Below are 15769 nucleotides of genomic sequence, written 5' to 3'. Positions count from 1 at the left end.
GTCCCTAATAGAAGATTTAATGATTATAATTTTTATGAGTTCAAGAGACCATCTGAGTGATCACAGGCACGTTGCCATAGAAACGTCGATTGTACGAGAGCAATTTACCTTTCCTGATCACAGGAAGGCATGAACACTGAGATTTCGAAGAACATTCGAAGTAGTTTTTGCATAAGGTTAAATTGGTGTTGGATCCAAATGATTTCACGATTTTAAAACGATTAAACCTTCTAGAAGCCCTTAGACAATGCAGATTTCGTCACTAACTCACCCTTTCCTTTTCTCTTCAGAATTTCAAACCCTAATTTTTGAAAAATCTAATTTGAGCTTTATGTAAGTAATTTTATGTAGAAAATTTTGATATATTGGAATAGCAAAACGTTTAATTGTACTTCTAAATAGTTGGTTTCAGTATATCGAGTATAAAAGAATTGTATATCTGAAATTTAAAAGAAATTTTAGAGAATATAACAAAAGCAAATGGTAAAACTTTTTTCACACAATTTAAATAATATTCAGTAATAAGATTGTGTATTTTTAAAGTTATAAAGCTGTTTTTTTTAAAAAGATTACGAAATAACATAAAATTTAAAGATAGTAATTATTTAACTGAAATAATGCCCTACAAGACTTAATTTGAATTTGTATTAGTTCGGTCACACATACATAAAATACATCAAGAAAGTGTTAAATTTTTTACATCAGGAGAGAGCTAAGTACAAAAGATTTGACAAAATGTCCCTAATAGAAGATTTAATGATTATAATTTTTGAGTTCAAGAGACCATCTGAGTGATCACAGGCACGTTGCCATAGAAACGTCGATTGTACGAGAGCAATTTACCTTTCCTGATCACAGGAAGGCATGAACACTGAGATTTCGAAGAACATTCGAAGTAGTTTTTGCATAAGGTTAAATTGGTGTTGGATCCAAATGATTTCACGATTTTAAAACGATTAAACCTTCTAGAAGCCCTTAGACAATGCAGATTTCGTCACTAACTCACCCTTTCCTTTTCTCTTCAGAATTTCAAACCCTAATTTTTGAAAAATCTAATTTGAGCTTTATGTAAGTAATTTTATGTAGAAAATTTTGATATATTGGAATAGCAAAACGTTTAATTGTACTTCTAAATAGTTGGTTTCAGTATATCGAGTATAAAAGAATTGTATATCTGAAATTTAAAAGAAATTTCAGAGAATATAACAAAAGCAAATGGTAAAACTTTTTTCACACAATTTAAATAATATTCAGTAATAAGATTGTGTATTTTTAAAGTTATAAAGCTGTTTTTTTTAAAAAGATTACGAAATAACATAAAATTTAAAGATAGTAATTATTTAACTGAAATAATGCCCTACAAGACTTAATTTGAATTTGTATTAGTTCGGTCACACAACCTCTATAGTTAAATGAAAGCGTTAAATTAAATACTACAAAAAAAAAAAAAAAAAAAAAAAAAAAACCTCCAGATCCCGAGGATCCATAAAGTTGTAGACCCTTTTTAGCAACTAATTTGCTTATTTGATAATCTGGCCTTAATTTTAATACATTTCTGAGTATTAAAAAAATTTTTTAGGAAACCCTTAGACAAAACGCACTTCTGTGTCCTTTTTCCTTTAAAAGCCAGGCTTTTTTCTTCTTTTTTTTTTTTTTGATAATCTAGTTTCTACACAAGAAGTTTTTAAGTAACGACAAATTAGAATGTTAAAACATTTGTTTTCAACTTCAAAAGAACTGATTTCTTTTAATTATTATGAAAAAATAAACTAATAATGAATAGTATTTTTAATAATTTTTAAATAAAATGTCAATAAAAAAAATTGGTTTATGCTGTTATGGTTAAAACTGTTTTATGCATTCTAATGAAATACAAAAATGCAAACTTTGCCAGATCTATTGGCTTGTATTCTAGTTAGCCAATCAGGAAAAAAAAAAACTTTAATAATTTACAAATAATTTTTGGAAAAATGATGTTACGAAAGAGTCTTAAGAATAAAATTTTAAATGCTTAAATATGTTCGAATACATGGTCCTTGCAAATGAAATAAGAGTTCAAAATTTAAAAGGATGAATAAATCGAGATCCTGAAGGGAAAAAAGTTAATAAAACTCTTGAAATTGCTTGAATAATCATTAACTCGATGATGATGAATGGTCTGAAACAGAATTATTTGTATTGGAAGAAACTTCCCAGTAGCTCACTTTCTATATTAAAAAAATTGAATCCTATGTTCAGGAGCCGTACAGATATCTTTATACGAAAATGACTTCATTTGCGATTAAATGGAATCTTAAAACTTGAGATACATTTTAACTTCTTTTTCAGTATAGTCAATAGTTTGATGGTATTTATGCATTCGTCTGACAGGAAACTTCTTTAAAAGTAAATTCTACAGTTTTCTTCATTCTTCTTAAACATCAACCAATGTCATTAATTTCGATATGACTTGAACATAAAATGATGGATGGGTTATCAAATAGACTACCACTTCTCAGAGATACAAGATCTGGATTTTTATACTGGCTGATACATTCAAAATTTCTCGGGATTAAAATCCTTTTACGTATAATTTGCATAAATGACAGTTCTATCGGACTTTGTTAAATGATACCTCGATTTGTGATAGAAGACTTATGCCTAATGGGGGGGGGACAAATTTTTTTCTCTTTTCTTAATTTAACTTTGAAACTGTTCATTGTCGTTTAAATCCCATAAAAACAGAATTTTCCCGGAATGCAGGCAATAATTGGATTACTGTTCTAGAAGGTCATTTACCTCTTTCAATTATTCTGTTAAATCATAATTTTAATAAATTATAAGTTATGAATTTGAATACTCATAATTTGAATTTTTTTTCCGCTTTTAAATCTACAAAATTGAGGTATGCTGTGTTGGTGTTGCGTGTTAATTGACAATTTATTGCATTGCCAATCTTGAAATTGTTTAATTTTGAAGTCTGGAATGGTTGAGAATAAAGTCACGTGTTTCCTCTCGAAACTTAGTTGTCATTCTTTATCAGATTTGTTCCCCTATTTTTCCATTTTTAAAAAAATTTAGATCACTTTGCTCTAAATATACAACAAATTTGAAATCCATGACGAATGTTTAAATTTGGAAATAAATTTTCAAGAAGAAACAATTGTTAATAAGATAAAAGTACATAGTTTTAGTTTCTCTTATAAGTATAAACAACATTGATTTCATTAGTTCTGTTTTCGAAGGCGTAGGGGTTGTTTCATTATCGAGATTTTTGTGTATGCAGTTGCAAATTGCTAATAATCGTCACAGCTGCGCGTGCCATGCGAGTTTTATCTTTGGAGTGATTAACTTTCTTATCATTATTTTTGTTTACTTATCGGGAGCTTAACGTCAGTTTCCCTCGTGTTTGAAGATTTGTTGGCAGTGTTTGATCTGTATAAAGAATCTTGCTTACGTACAAAACAAAAGCACATTTCTCCATGTAAAAGACTGTATCTAATTGGTCAAGTTCTTGTAGAAGCTGATGATAGCATTGCTGCGAACTACTGGCGATAAGTAGATTGGATGTTAACCTTTCCCAAGATATCGAGAAGCTTATTTACCCAGAAATGCATCAATTTTTAAATGTAAATGGTACAATCTCTAATTATAGTTGCTCTTGATGACTCACAAACCTCGCAAAATATTCAAAAAACCTCACAAAAATATTAATGAACATTTTGATCACATGATATGGTTTTAGTGATCAAATTAATAATCTCATTATTATTATTATTATTATTATTACTAGAAGTTGTAATGTGTTAATACCTAATTCTGGGAAGGTTTGTATCTATTTTCTCCATATTTTTTGATTCAATGAAAACCTATAAGTTATTTTCTTATTTCAGACCATTACGAAATGCTTGGTTTGTTAATTATTAAGTAATCAATTCAATAAAATCAAATTTATTTAATAAATAATTGAATTTTTCTTAAATCGGTCACAATTCCCAAGAATAGTTTTTTAATACATTATTATTAGAGAGAAATACTTTATTAAAATATTAAATGAACTCTTCATTCATTTAAATGCATTGAAATTCCTTATAAAAGTATTTAAAAAAACATGTAAAATTTATTTTCTTGTTTGTTTTTTTAATTTCATATTTTTATTAAAAAAAAAAAAAAAAAAAAAAAAAAACGATTTTATATTCTCCAAAATTTGGGAAATATAAAGTCGTTTGCTTTGCAGAAATATTTTTTACGAGTAGATTTTTACAATTTTCTCTGCAGGATATAGGTTCCCTTATCCTTTATCATTTTTTTAATTAGTTCTGTAAACTTCGAATGCAATCCTCTCAAGGGAGGCTGGCTCAGAATACTAAATGCCTTAAGAACCCATAAATCTATATATATTTCTCAATATAAATTTTGCGTCATGTTTTGAACTTACATAGCTTGATCGTGTTCCTTAGTGTATGAAAGTAGTATACAAAAGTCAAATTCATAAAAATATCCTTATATAAACCAATGAATAAATAAGTATTTGACGTTCATTCATAAAAATATATTTTGTAAAAGCAATCTAACAATTCAAAAGAACCAGAAGAAGATGGATCAAAATCCTTCTCTGATTCAGTTGTAGCCAGTTTTTGTTTATTCATATGTAAGGCTTAGTTGACAAAATACTATACCAACTATTGGTAGAAGGAAAGAGCTTTTTCTGGAAAAAGATAATCCTTTAGTGACTAAAAAGGTAAACAGTTGTTCGACGTCCTTTGTGGAAAAGAGAAGGTCGACATTCCTTAGCTTGCAACAAACGCAGATCTGGAAATCCAGGAACGAGTCGAAATTCGAAAAGAATTAGGAGTATCGTTGATATCCCGCCATCTTGTGTAAAAATAGTTAGAGAAAGAATGTATCTGAAAAACGCTTTTCAATTGATGAAGATTTAAATCAAATCAGTTTTATCATAAAGTCAGCTAGATTTAGAATGGAAACGATACTGATAAGAAGCCTTACTTAATTTCAATCTCCTGTACTATTTAATATGATTTCACCTATTAACTTGCCAGAACAAACCTGTTTAATTAAAAACCAAGCTTTGTTAGTTTCTCGCACATACTATCTGCAATTTAATTTGTGTGGTTTATTTCATTTCACATACCAAGTTGTAAATACTTTAATATCTTAGAATACTTTAAGACCCAATTCATACACTGTTATACTTCATTTCCAGTACGAAAAAAAGTGAAAAACATTATAAAATTATTTATACCTAATTTACTGCAATTTAAGTGAATGTATTTAATTTATAAGTATGCAGGTTTATTTAATATATTCCTTCCCTTTTTATAATTCAATTTAACGATTCGAAGATTCAAATACTAAAGATATCAGTTTGTGGAAAACCCAACATTTAGCTTTTCACGGTGAACAACTGAAATTCAACATGTTTCCATGCTAATATCTTTTTTAAAAATCTCCTTGGTATTCAACAAATTTTTCGGTAAGTTTCTCTATATATCTGGCTTGAAAATTATGAAAGAAAAATTTTCTATATTTCGAAAATGCACTGTTAAAAATAAACGTAATAAAGTTAGGTTTATCTAAAAATTCGAGTTAAAAGAAAAGGATTAAAAAATAGAAAGGAAAAAGTTTTTAAGCTGAATATGATTGTTTAATATTTGTCAATTTTAAATAAATGACACATTAAATAATTTATTTGGTAATTGTAATACATGAAGAGAATATAGCATTTTGGATACAATAGTAATGTGCACTAAAAGTGAGAAATTTGTTATTGCTTTTAAAGCAGAAACATTACCAGTAATTTCTGGTGAAATTATAATCCTACTGAAATTCATCAGACATAATGGATACAAAAGTCCAACTTATTTATCAAAAATTATTCAGAAATGAAAACAATTCTTTTCTTTATCATGTTGAGTTTTGACAAATTTAAATTATAGACATTATTATTTTAACATTAGAACATTATTATTTTAAGATTAGAACATTTTATATTAATTGTTAGAAAAACGTAAGAATCAGAGGAAAAAAAATTCGAATTTACGAAGAATTCAAATTCAAGATTTGGTTTAATCTATTCATTACATTATAGAGTTGCAAAGCTTTTAATAATTTAATTTGAGATATTTTTATTGAAATCAAAGCTCGATTGAATTTTTTTTCAATTTATGATCAAGTAATCTTTAGATTGCTTTGTTTTTCGTACGAGCCAGAAAACTTGGAAAGAGCAAAGAATGTTTTCAATTAAAAGGGAATATAAACAAATTAATAAAACAAAATAATTAACAAATTAATAAAGCAAAATACTTAACAAATTAATTATAAACAAAAAAATTAATAAAAAATGTATGACAAATGAGAACAATTCGAATTATGCTCGAATGAGACAAAAAAAATTATTAATTTTTAAAACTTAAATACGTTAGCACTTTGATATAATTGTGAGAACAGACAGTTGTAAGAAATTTCTTATAAAAACATTGCTTTTTCCCTTGTATTCCTGGCCCTTGACAACATTGACAACAGAAAGTTGTGTTGGAAACCACATCAATTATATTTCAGACACCCCACAAAGAGACTGGCATCTTTGCCTGAGAGAGAGAATTCGTCTGCGAGAGACGATTCGAATTCTCCGAATGAATAAAGGGGTAGACCGGCGACAGGAGACAGGAAAGTATAACGTCCACCTGTAATAAATCAATCGCCATTTTAGAAGTAACGTTTATTACATACTGTGCGTGAACCAGGTGTCCAAGATACTTTCAGTAACCTCGTTGTATTTTGAATGGAATGTTCCAGATCGTCCTTTATTTTAAAAATTATTAAGTATTCATATTAAGCTGAGAATTCTTCCATCGACTTTGTATTTTTGGGCAATATAATACGTTTGTTAAGTAGCTTTGTAGTATAGTAAAGAAAATACAATATATGCATTTTAGAATTCTACATCCTTCCGTTCACCGAATAGATAAAAAATTTGAGAAGTTTTTGACGTAAACATGATATACAATCACCGTGAGTGGTCTCATGAAAAATTTCTCACATAGTCTCAATAGTTTTTTTTTTTTTTCCTTTATTCCCCCTCATAAAATTGTGGAACTTGGGTAAGGTTTAAAATGCCTTGCCTGGCAATGAGAAACAGTAGTTACGAAATATGGACATTTAACTTAAATTCGACTGAATCTGAAGTACAATTTTTGATGATTAATCCTTGGCATACAATTAATATACCAACACCTCAAAATCGTATATGTATTTTGAACGCCTTTTTTTCCGAACAATTAACACTAAAATTCAAAAATTTCAGTCTCAAAATCATATACCAGTTTCATTTATATAAGTCACTATGTTTTTGAGTTTGATATATTTACATGCATTCGAAAACGTATATCAATAGACGGTCCACTTTTTCATTGACCTGCTTCGAAATTTGATATGAATTCACACTTAGATGCTAAAATTGTGAATTATAAATGTCATTTATGTAGTTGCTATGCTTTTAAATTATAGTGTTTACTTGCATGCAAAAGTACACATCGACTTGTTGGTTTTGGTTCCAAATATGGTATGAATCTATAGTTTAGATGTTAAACTTGTAAGACAATTATATTGATCTAGATCTTTGCATTTTGTATTGTCGTGTTCGCTTGTACTTGGTCAGTCAAGCGGACTGACTATTTAAAAATGGATTTTGTTCGACATTTGATAGAAATAAACAAATTTGGTGATAAGACTATTTACCGAATTTCATCCAAGCGCTTTTGAGTTATAGTTTCTACAGGATGGCGGACAGACAGGCAAACGTAATGCTAAAAAAATGTGTTTTTCGAAATCAGTGAGCTCTGAAATGTGGAAGTTTGTCGGAATCTACGATTGCAATTTTTTGACGATTGCAATACTTTTTTCTTTGTATACTTCTTGTACGAGAAAGTGAAAATCCATGCATTTTGTGTTTCGTAATTTTCAGTTATTAAATTCATATACACACGATGCGATTAAAATTTTGATGGATATTGTCCGTAATTAAACGCACGTCTTAAAGATTGTGAATCATCTTTGTAATCGTATATTAGTAATTCTACGTATTATTCCGTTTTCGAAGGGAAGAAAAAATGAACGAAAAATTAATATAAAACTGAAAGTTATGTGAGCACATTATTAAGTCTTTGTTTTTCTTGATTAATTTAAGTCATTAACCACCTTAAACCGGTTTGAAACAGTCACGTGAATATCAAATTACGCATGCATCGATATTTACTACGTGTGTGTGTGTGTGTGTGTGTGTGTGTGTGTGTGTGTGTGTGTGTGTGTGTGTGTGTGTGTGTGTGTGTGTGTGTGTGTGTGTGTGTGTGTGTGTGTGTGTGTGTGTGTGTGTGTGTGTGTGTGTGTGTGTGTGTGTGTGTGTTTCCATCTCAAAAACGGTCGACTCCCAAAATTTTTCCTGGAGGTCTGGAGGATTATGAAAATTCGGTTTAAACTGATTTGGAATGATCACATGGCTATTGTATTGTGCTATCGTTAATTTTTTTTAAAACAATGTTTTTTGTTTTGTTTTTTGTTTTCCCCATCCCAAAATCTTTTGAGCTCCAAAACATGTTTTGCCAGCTAGAAAAATTGAAAATGAAAATCTAAAAAAAAATTATATAAATATGGTACGGCGTTTTGGCCAACGTTTCTGTAAACTTACCGGCTAATGTCAGATCTTTTCTTGATTTCGAGCTTTGGCGGTCAATTCGCGAAGGGGCTTGGGATGATTGTTTTACACATTTAAAAATGAAATATTTAAAGATGAGTATTTCTGTGTACTTTTTTTTTTTAAGTGCAGTTGTTTCAGAAACGAGTACAAATATAAGTGACACCTCTGAGTTAACACGTAATATATATATAAAAAAAAATTTAAGTCAATTCCTACTTTCGCAAGAATTGAACTCGCATTCTTCACCTTCATGTGAAAAATACTGAAATCCTTGGATTTTACCGATTGAGCTGCAGCCTGTTGGTTTCAATTTTCATTACAAACTGCTAAAACTCTATTTAAAGTATTAAAAATTAATTAAATTTAATAATTAATTAATTAATATTTGAAAAAATTGTACTAATATCAAGTGCCATCCAATACAAGTTTAAAAAAAAATGTATTTAAACTTGAGTAGATGAATAAAAATTATTTTATGAACGATTGAAAATTTGAACAAGATATATAAATATATATAAGGAGAGTGTGAACTAACAGTAGGAATTGAAAAATAAGCTTGTAATATATAAAAATATGTTCTTGTGTTATTCTGCTCTCATATTAAAGCCATAATAGAAATTATTCAGTGATATATGCTGTAACAACGCGATAGCGTGAAGATTAGATTTGCACCTTTCAAAATGGCGAATTATATCTTGAGCAAATGCGTTGCATATCGTGTATTTATATAATTTATATCGTGTATATTCTATCGCCAAAATAGAATATACAATACTAAATGCTAGTACTTCGGACTTTGGCCAAACTTCTTGGCCAAAACGCGAATTGGCCGTAACATATATAATATATGCCTTTCGATACCTTCTTTCGCTGTTTCATATTGATTCCCATTTTCTTCTTTGTGCTTCTTCGGGCTACAATTTCTTACTACCCATGCTGTTTATTTTCTGCCCGCGTATTTTGAGACTTCAAAACCCCCAAAACAAAACAAACTCATATTCTCACATGATAATAAAAACTTAATAACACGAATATTTTCCAAGTTGACTGTATTGAAAGAAAATTATCATATATCTATTTGTAAAAATCAGATGTAAAATCTTTAAAAGATTTATTACATCGATTATCTTTTGATTTGGGGGGAGGGGGCGATATTTATGGGCGTAGAAATGTTTAGGTCAATCACACTTTTAATTCTTATTTGCATTAATCATACATAAATAAGAAGTGATCATACGTTGCAATTAGTTTTTGTGAAATGAAACTTCTTATTTTGTTTTCCTGATCTTTATGTTACATTCTTGCATTTAAATATTAAATGGATCATGTTATATATCATCGTTGAAGTCAATGAATCTATATATCTAAAATATCTCAAAATGCTTTTAAACAATGTTTTCAATTATTTTACAGAAAAGTGTTTATGAACTCTATCGACAAACATTTGTGCTTCAATTTGCTGACATTTTCAGAACAACGAATTTTAAAAATTTCGTATAAAGATTTTATTTTCAAATTATTTTATTTTACGAATAAATGTGTTGTAAAACTTAAAGTAATTGAAAAAAAATGTAATGTAGCAAAACAAAAGGGAGGGGTTAGGTTTTTCTTCCCCTCAGAATTTGATAGAAACATTGATTTGAAAAATTCAAGCATCGTAAGATAGTGAAAACTTCGAGATATGCCCAAAAATTCTGTGTAGATCTGGTCTTCATTATTGAGACCTGGAACTTCATTTTGCAATAAATATTTAACCCTAACTTGCATTAATTTTTATTATTCATTTTATTTATTAATTATTTTTTATTACTTTTATGCATTTTACTTATTATTTTTTATGCATTAAATTGTTATTCTAAACACGCATATTTTTTAAAAAAAATAACTATGTAATTTAAAAAAAGTATTAAAATTTTTAATTATTTTTAAAGAAATTTTTTTTAAAAATTTTAATATGCCAAATAATGCATGCGATTTATTTGTATTGTTTATGTCTCTTATACATGGCATGTATTTGGTTATTAACATTTATTTCATTAACTATTTTTTTTTATTATTAATCGGGGAAGTTCAGATTGTACCCCAAAGATGGCGCAACTGAAAAAAGTCAAAAGTTTTACACCCCTCTCCGGGGTACTGTACTGATGTCCCGGGTGGCTACCCTTAGACCAATAACAAATTCTTGTATGACGCCCCTCCCATGGTCCCTATGCCTCATTGGCTTGCATTGGGATTAGGGTAGTTCTCGGTGTACGTAATAAGTTTTAGGGGGGTATAAAATACGGCGATAGTTCCTTCTTTCTTCATTTCTGACTTGTTCTGTGACTATGTATCATCCTCTGTTCTACCGTTGTTCTTATCTTTGAAATTTCTTGGGCATACTTGACGGATTGATATTTGACTTGGTAACTGCTTCTCTTCTTGAAACGGGGCTTTCAAGGTAAATGCAAAATTCCTTTATTTTAGCTTTAATATGAATAAAATTTTGTTTCAAATTGTCTGTTGGATAAAGTATCATTCTACTACTTCGCTCTAATCTTATCTATATATTTTTTAAAATCCTATGAATTATTGTTAATCGTAATGTGTTTCTTAAATGCTTTTGAAAGATAGTTTGTCATCAACTGATAATTCTAAATTATAGCTAAGGAAGTCAAAAAAGTGTCCCAATTCCAAAAATTTTGTTCTATATGCACAATTTGTTATTTGTTTGTATTTGTTAGTTATAACGGTGTGCTGCCGAGAGCTTAACAAATAAATGCATTAAACTTACTTTAAAGTAAATCAATTTTGCAAAAGATATATTATTATTCTCTTTGGTATATATTTGTTAAACAGATTGTTTTTGTCCTCTTTATCCACCCAAAACCACCAGACATTTGTGTCCATCTGCTCGAATCTTCCAGACATTGTCTTTAGTAAACTTCATCAAAATTCGAAGCTTCACTGCGTAATTTCTGGGTGTTTTAATTCCTATTCTTATGGCATTTACTTCTTATTATGTTACTTAATTTCTACTCCGCATTTAAAATTAAATTATAGTATCATTGTACAAAAATTTCTTTTTAAAAATATTTTCTTAATCGTTTGATGCATTAAGTGATTGAATATATGAACACTGAATATCGAACTTTGATAATTGGCAGAAAATTTGTTATTCTAATTTTCATGTAACTGATGATATTCGCCAACTGTTTTTGATATTGCTTGCCTACTTCGAACCTAAAGGCCGTTTATCTTTCATTTTGTGCTTTACATAATATATTTAATTTATCAGTGATTAGGAAATATTATTTGAATCATATTTTTATAAAGAAAAAGTTAAATTTTCGTCATTTAGTCCCTTTTATAAAAAGGGAATGCACTTACATGAATAGTTGCAAAATTTCCTTTTATTGTAAAAGTTGATCTAAAATATCTATAATAAAATTGATATTTTGTTAACTATTCCGTGATAAAAGTTAGAGGGAAAATATTTATGCTAAGTTACCGAAGAATAGAATGCATAGTTTATAAAATTATAAAAAGGCTTTAATTTACTAAAATTTATCTTTCTATAATTAAAATTTTTTTAAAAATTACATTATTACATTGTGTGATTTTATAAGTATAATAATTTATTGAATTAATTATGAATTTAAAAAAGGAAATGTATACCATTACGTTGCACAGCTAAAATAATTTGAATGTTGATTCGATAACATTGCAAGTATATGTAGTATGTTTCTTTGGAAATAACCCAAGAAGACGTAGATTTTGCTGTGTTTGATTTAATTTTAATCTTTTTTAACAGAATCGTAAAAGTCTTTGAAATTTAAAGAGTGAGTAAATTAACAATTTGAAGTAATTTGCAGTTTATTAAAAATTATTTAGTTTATACGTTTTGCTAATGTGGTTAATTAATATCTTAAAATATGATTTTCTTTTCTTTAAAGGGTCCTTTATACCTGCTTTACACTGTACTTTTATTGATGAATCTTTATTTTAATACTACCCAAGTAATTCATTGTTGCTTTTCTTTCTATTTTTTAGGATATGAACATTTGATTCATTTTTTAAAGAGCTTTTATTTTCTTTCTGAAAGTTGTTAATATATACAATTATTTTTAAAAACTTCAAAATGAATTCATCTTGCAATGTTTCGCCTACGACTTCAACTTCATCACAAAGTAATGATTCGTCCAGTCTGGCAGACCAAAATATATCCGCCAGTGTGAATACAGGGATTTTAACACCATCCATTGCAAGGGAAATAGTACGCAATTTGAAATTGCAGCTGGGGGCATTTAATCAAGGCACAAGCTCTTCTATGATGCCTGCTCCCAGTCCGCCAGGTCAGGATGTGCAGCAGCTGAATTCTCCTTTCTCGCCTTCTACATCACATCAACAGATGAATGCTCGAAATAGTCCTCTGTATGTACAAAATTCGACACCATCGCCGCCTTCGGAGAGGAATTACTTGATGCATTCGCCTAATATGACAGTAAATAGTTCTCGAAATCGAAGGAATCAAACACCATCGCCGAATTCACATCTCCATAATAATTCTTTCTTAATGGCTGCAGGATCTTCGATGATGCCTGCTCCCAGTCCGCCAGGTCAGGATGTGCAGCAGCTGAATTCTCCTTTCTCTCCTTCTACATCGCACCATCAGATGAATGCTCCTAATAGTCCTCTGTATACACAAAACTCTTCAATAATGCCCGTTCCCAGTCCACGAGGCCAAGATGTGCAGCAACTGAATTCTCTTTTTTCGCCTTCTACATCACATCAGCAGATGAATGCTCCTAACAGTCCTCCATATGCGCAAAACTCGGCATCATCGCCGTCTTCAGAGAGGAATTACTTGACGGTAAATAGTCCTCGAAATCCAAGTAGCCAATCGCCTTCATCGTCTTTAAAGATGCAGGACTTATTCTGTTTTCCCAGAACATCAGCAAGCAGTCATCTAAATCCAAGGAATCAATCACCATCATCGAGTTCAAGCATGAATTACCCGATGTCTTCATCTAATTTTGCCAGTAATAGCCCACCCCTGATATCTTCCGATTTACCATCATTAACGGCGCCATTTCAATCTTTGCAACTTGCACAATCTTCCTCCGCAGAAGCTAGCTCATTATATGCTTCCAATAGCTTAATGGTAGCAAGAGATCCTCCTCCGTATTCTGCTGCTACACAGAATAATCAGCCTGGGGTTACATACACAGAATTAAGTTCCGCTCAGCCGTATGACTTTGTTCCGAATTCTTCGGCTCAGGCTGCCTCTTCAGCTCCGTCTGGTTTTGCAGAGAACGACAATTCTTACTGGCCAATTTATCATGAAGAGTTCGATGAGAAGACTGATCTTCCTGCCCTGATGTCTGTCGATGAAGGTCTTGGGACATCTCCAGAAACGAGTCCAGGACAACAAAGTCAAAGTAGTCCAAGTAAGTGTTTTATTTATTTATTTATTTATTTATTTATTTATTACAATTATTTGAATTTAGAGTGTACTTTGGCTTTGATAATCCATCAGAAAAAAAGAACCGGAAAATTGTTAATTACTTTTCTTAAGTATTTATAAAAATCAGCCATTCAAAGTAAACTGAATTTGCAGTGGGAATGAAACAGATATTCTTATAGACTTTGACAACTCAAAAGTGGCAACCGATGGAAAGTTTGATGCATTAGTACACTCAGCAAAATACTCGTTAATAGGGTCTGAATGCTTTTCAAAATTATTACATAATTTCATTCCTAACGCTAATAATGTTTTTTGCTTGATAAAATTGAATATTTATCATGTAATTGGTTTAATTTCACAAAAATTTTCACCTAGTTTTAAGATTTATGTGAATGTTATATGGTTCTGTATGTTATATGAATCTGTATAATTGTGATAAAATGTGAAAGAATCTGTAAAAAAGTCCTTTCTTCATTTCTTAATATTTGGAGGTTATTTAGCTAACATAAAGGAACGTTCAGAATTATTTTGATATCTTCTAAGACTTTAAAGATGGATAAATTAATTGATGCCACCTTAGATTCACCTTAAATAATCTTTCGAAACTGCAACAATAACCAGTCTTTCTTTGTTCGTTGGATTCCCCAGCCCCCTTCTTTCATATTAAGTGAAGAATGATTATATACGATTTCTTTTTAACACTGGTGTGATTTTATTGTTGTTTTTTTTTATGAAAATTGATCTAAGATTATTTTTTATTCCTTGTTTAGCCCTTGTAATTAATTTAAACTTTTAACTAAGTTGAAAGACAAATTAAAATCATCCGCAATTTAGTTCTGTATGTGTAGCCTGATTTATTCATATTTTGACATTCATTATTTGTCATTTTTATTTCTTATAAAATGGGTTAAATATAGTTTTTTCCCCTTTCTATAGAATATTTGTATCGTTTGCATTAATTTTTACCGCTCAATTCATAGTGTTTATCGTAAGCGTTATCACGAGTAAGTTGACGTAGGCACGTGACCTACGTCAACCTACGTGACCTAGTGATAAGAGATAAAACAGCTGACTGACATTTAACTGCAGGTAAATAAGTAAAAAATGTAAAAAGAGGTATATTAATAAGAGCTTAAAAATTAATTACTATAATTTAATAGAACTGTCAAAATAGAAAAATTAATTTTTCGATCATAAACCCTCTGTTAATTGGAAATCTTATTTGTAGAATATATATTTATACATATATTCGTCTAGTATATGACACACACACACACACACACACAAAATCGTGGTTTTTTGTGTGTGTGTGTGTGTGTGTGTGTGTGTGTGTAAATCTCCACAGAATTTTAAATTTTTATTCTTGATTTTAAATAGAGAAATATGTTCATTAAATATCACTGTTCCATTATCATATATAATTTCATTTTTCAAATTCATAAATATTGCTTTTGAGAAAATATTAGTTCTTTAAATGTTAGTCATATTCTGTATTATAAGATATATTTGTTTTTCTTAAGCTATTTTTATAATTTTAAAGGTAGTTTAGACTCCTTTTTCCCATAGTGTTTGAATTTTTTGCAAAATCCTGCCGATTCCATTATCAATAATTTAACCTTTTATTTTGCAAT

At 29.5% G+C, this 15769-nt stretch overlaps 1 protein-coding gene across 2 annotated transcripts in view; it reads left to right on the top strand.

Annotated features, from left to right (window-relative positions):
• Positions 1-15769, top strand: part of LOC129966497 (mucin-2-like) — a 56662-nt gene that overhangs the window by 28707 nt on the left and 12186 nt on the right. Inside the window, exons 1-2 of one of the 2 annotated variants that reach the window (XM_056080926.1) lie at positions 10990-11132; positions 12725-14121. In XM_056080926.1, the coding sequence (XP_055936901.1) occupies positions 12813-14121 (1309 nt within the window). In that variant the 5' untranslated portion in view covers positions 10990-11132; positions 12725-12812. Of the gene's footprint in view, positions 1-10989; positions 11133-12724; positions 14122-15769 lie in introns of those variants that run through there. The other variant, XM_056080925.1, reaches the window with a different exon arrangement.

The sequence above is a fragment of the Argiope bruennichi genome, chromosome 4 (genome assembly GCF_947563725.1).
Source record: "Argiope bruennichi chromosome 4, qqArgBrue1.1, whole genome shotgun sequence".
Classification (NCBI taxonomy): Eukaryota; Metazoa; Arthropoda; class Arachnida; order Araneae; family Araneidae; genus Argiope; species Argiope bruennichi.
Note: the sequence above shows the minus strand (reverse complement) of the source record. Positions and strands in the feature narration are given on the sequence as shown.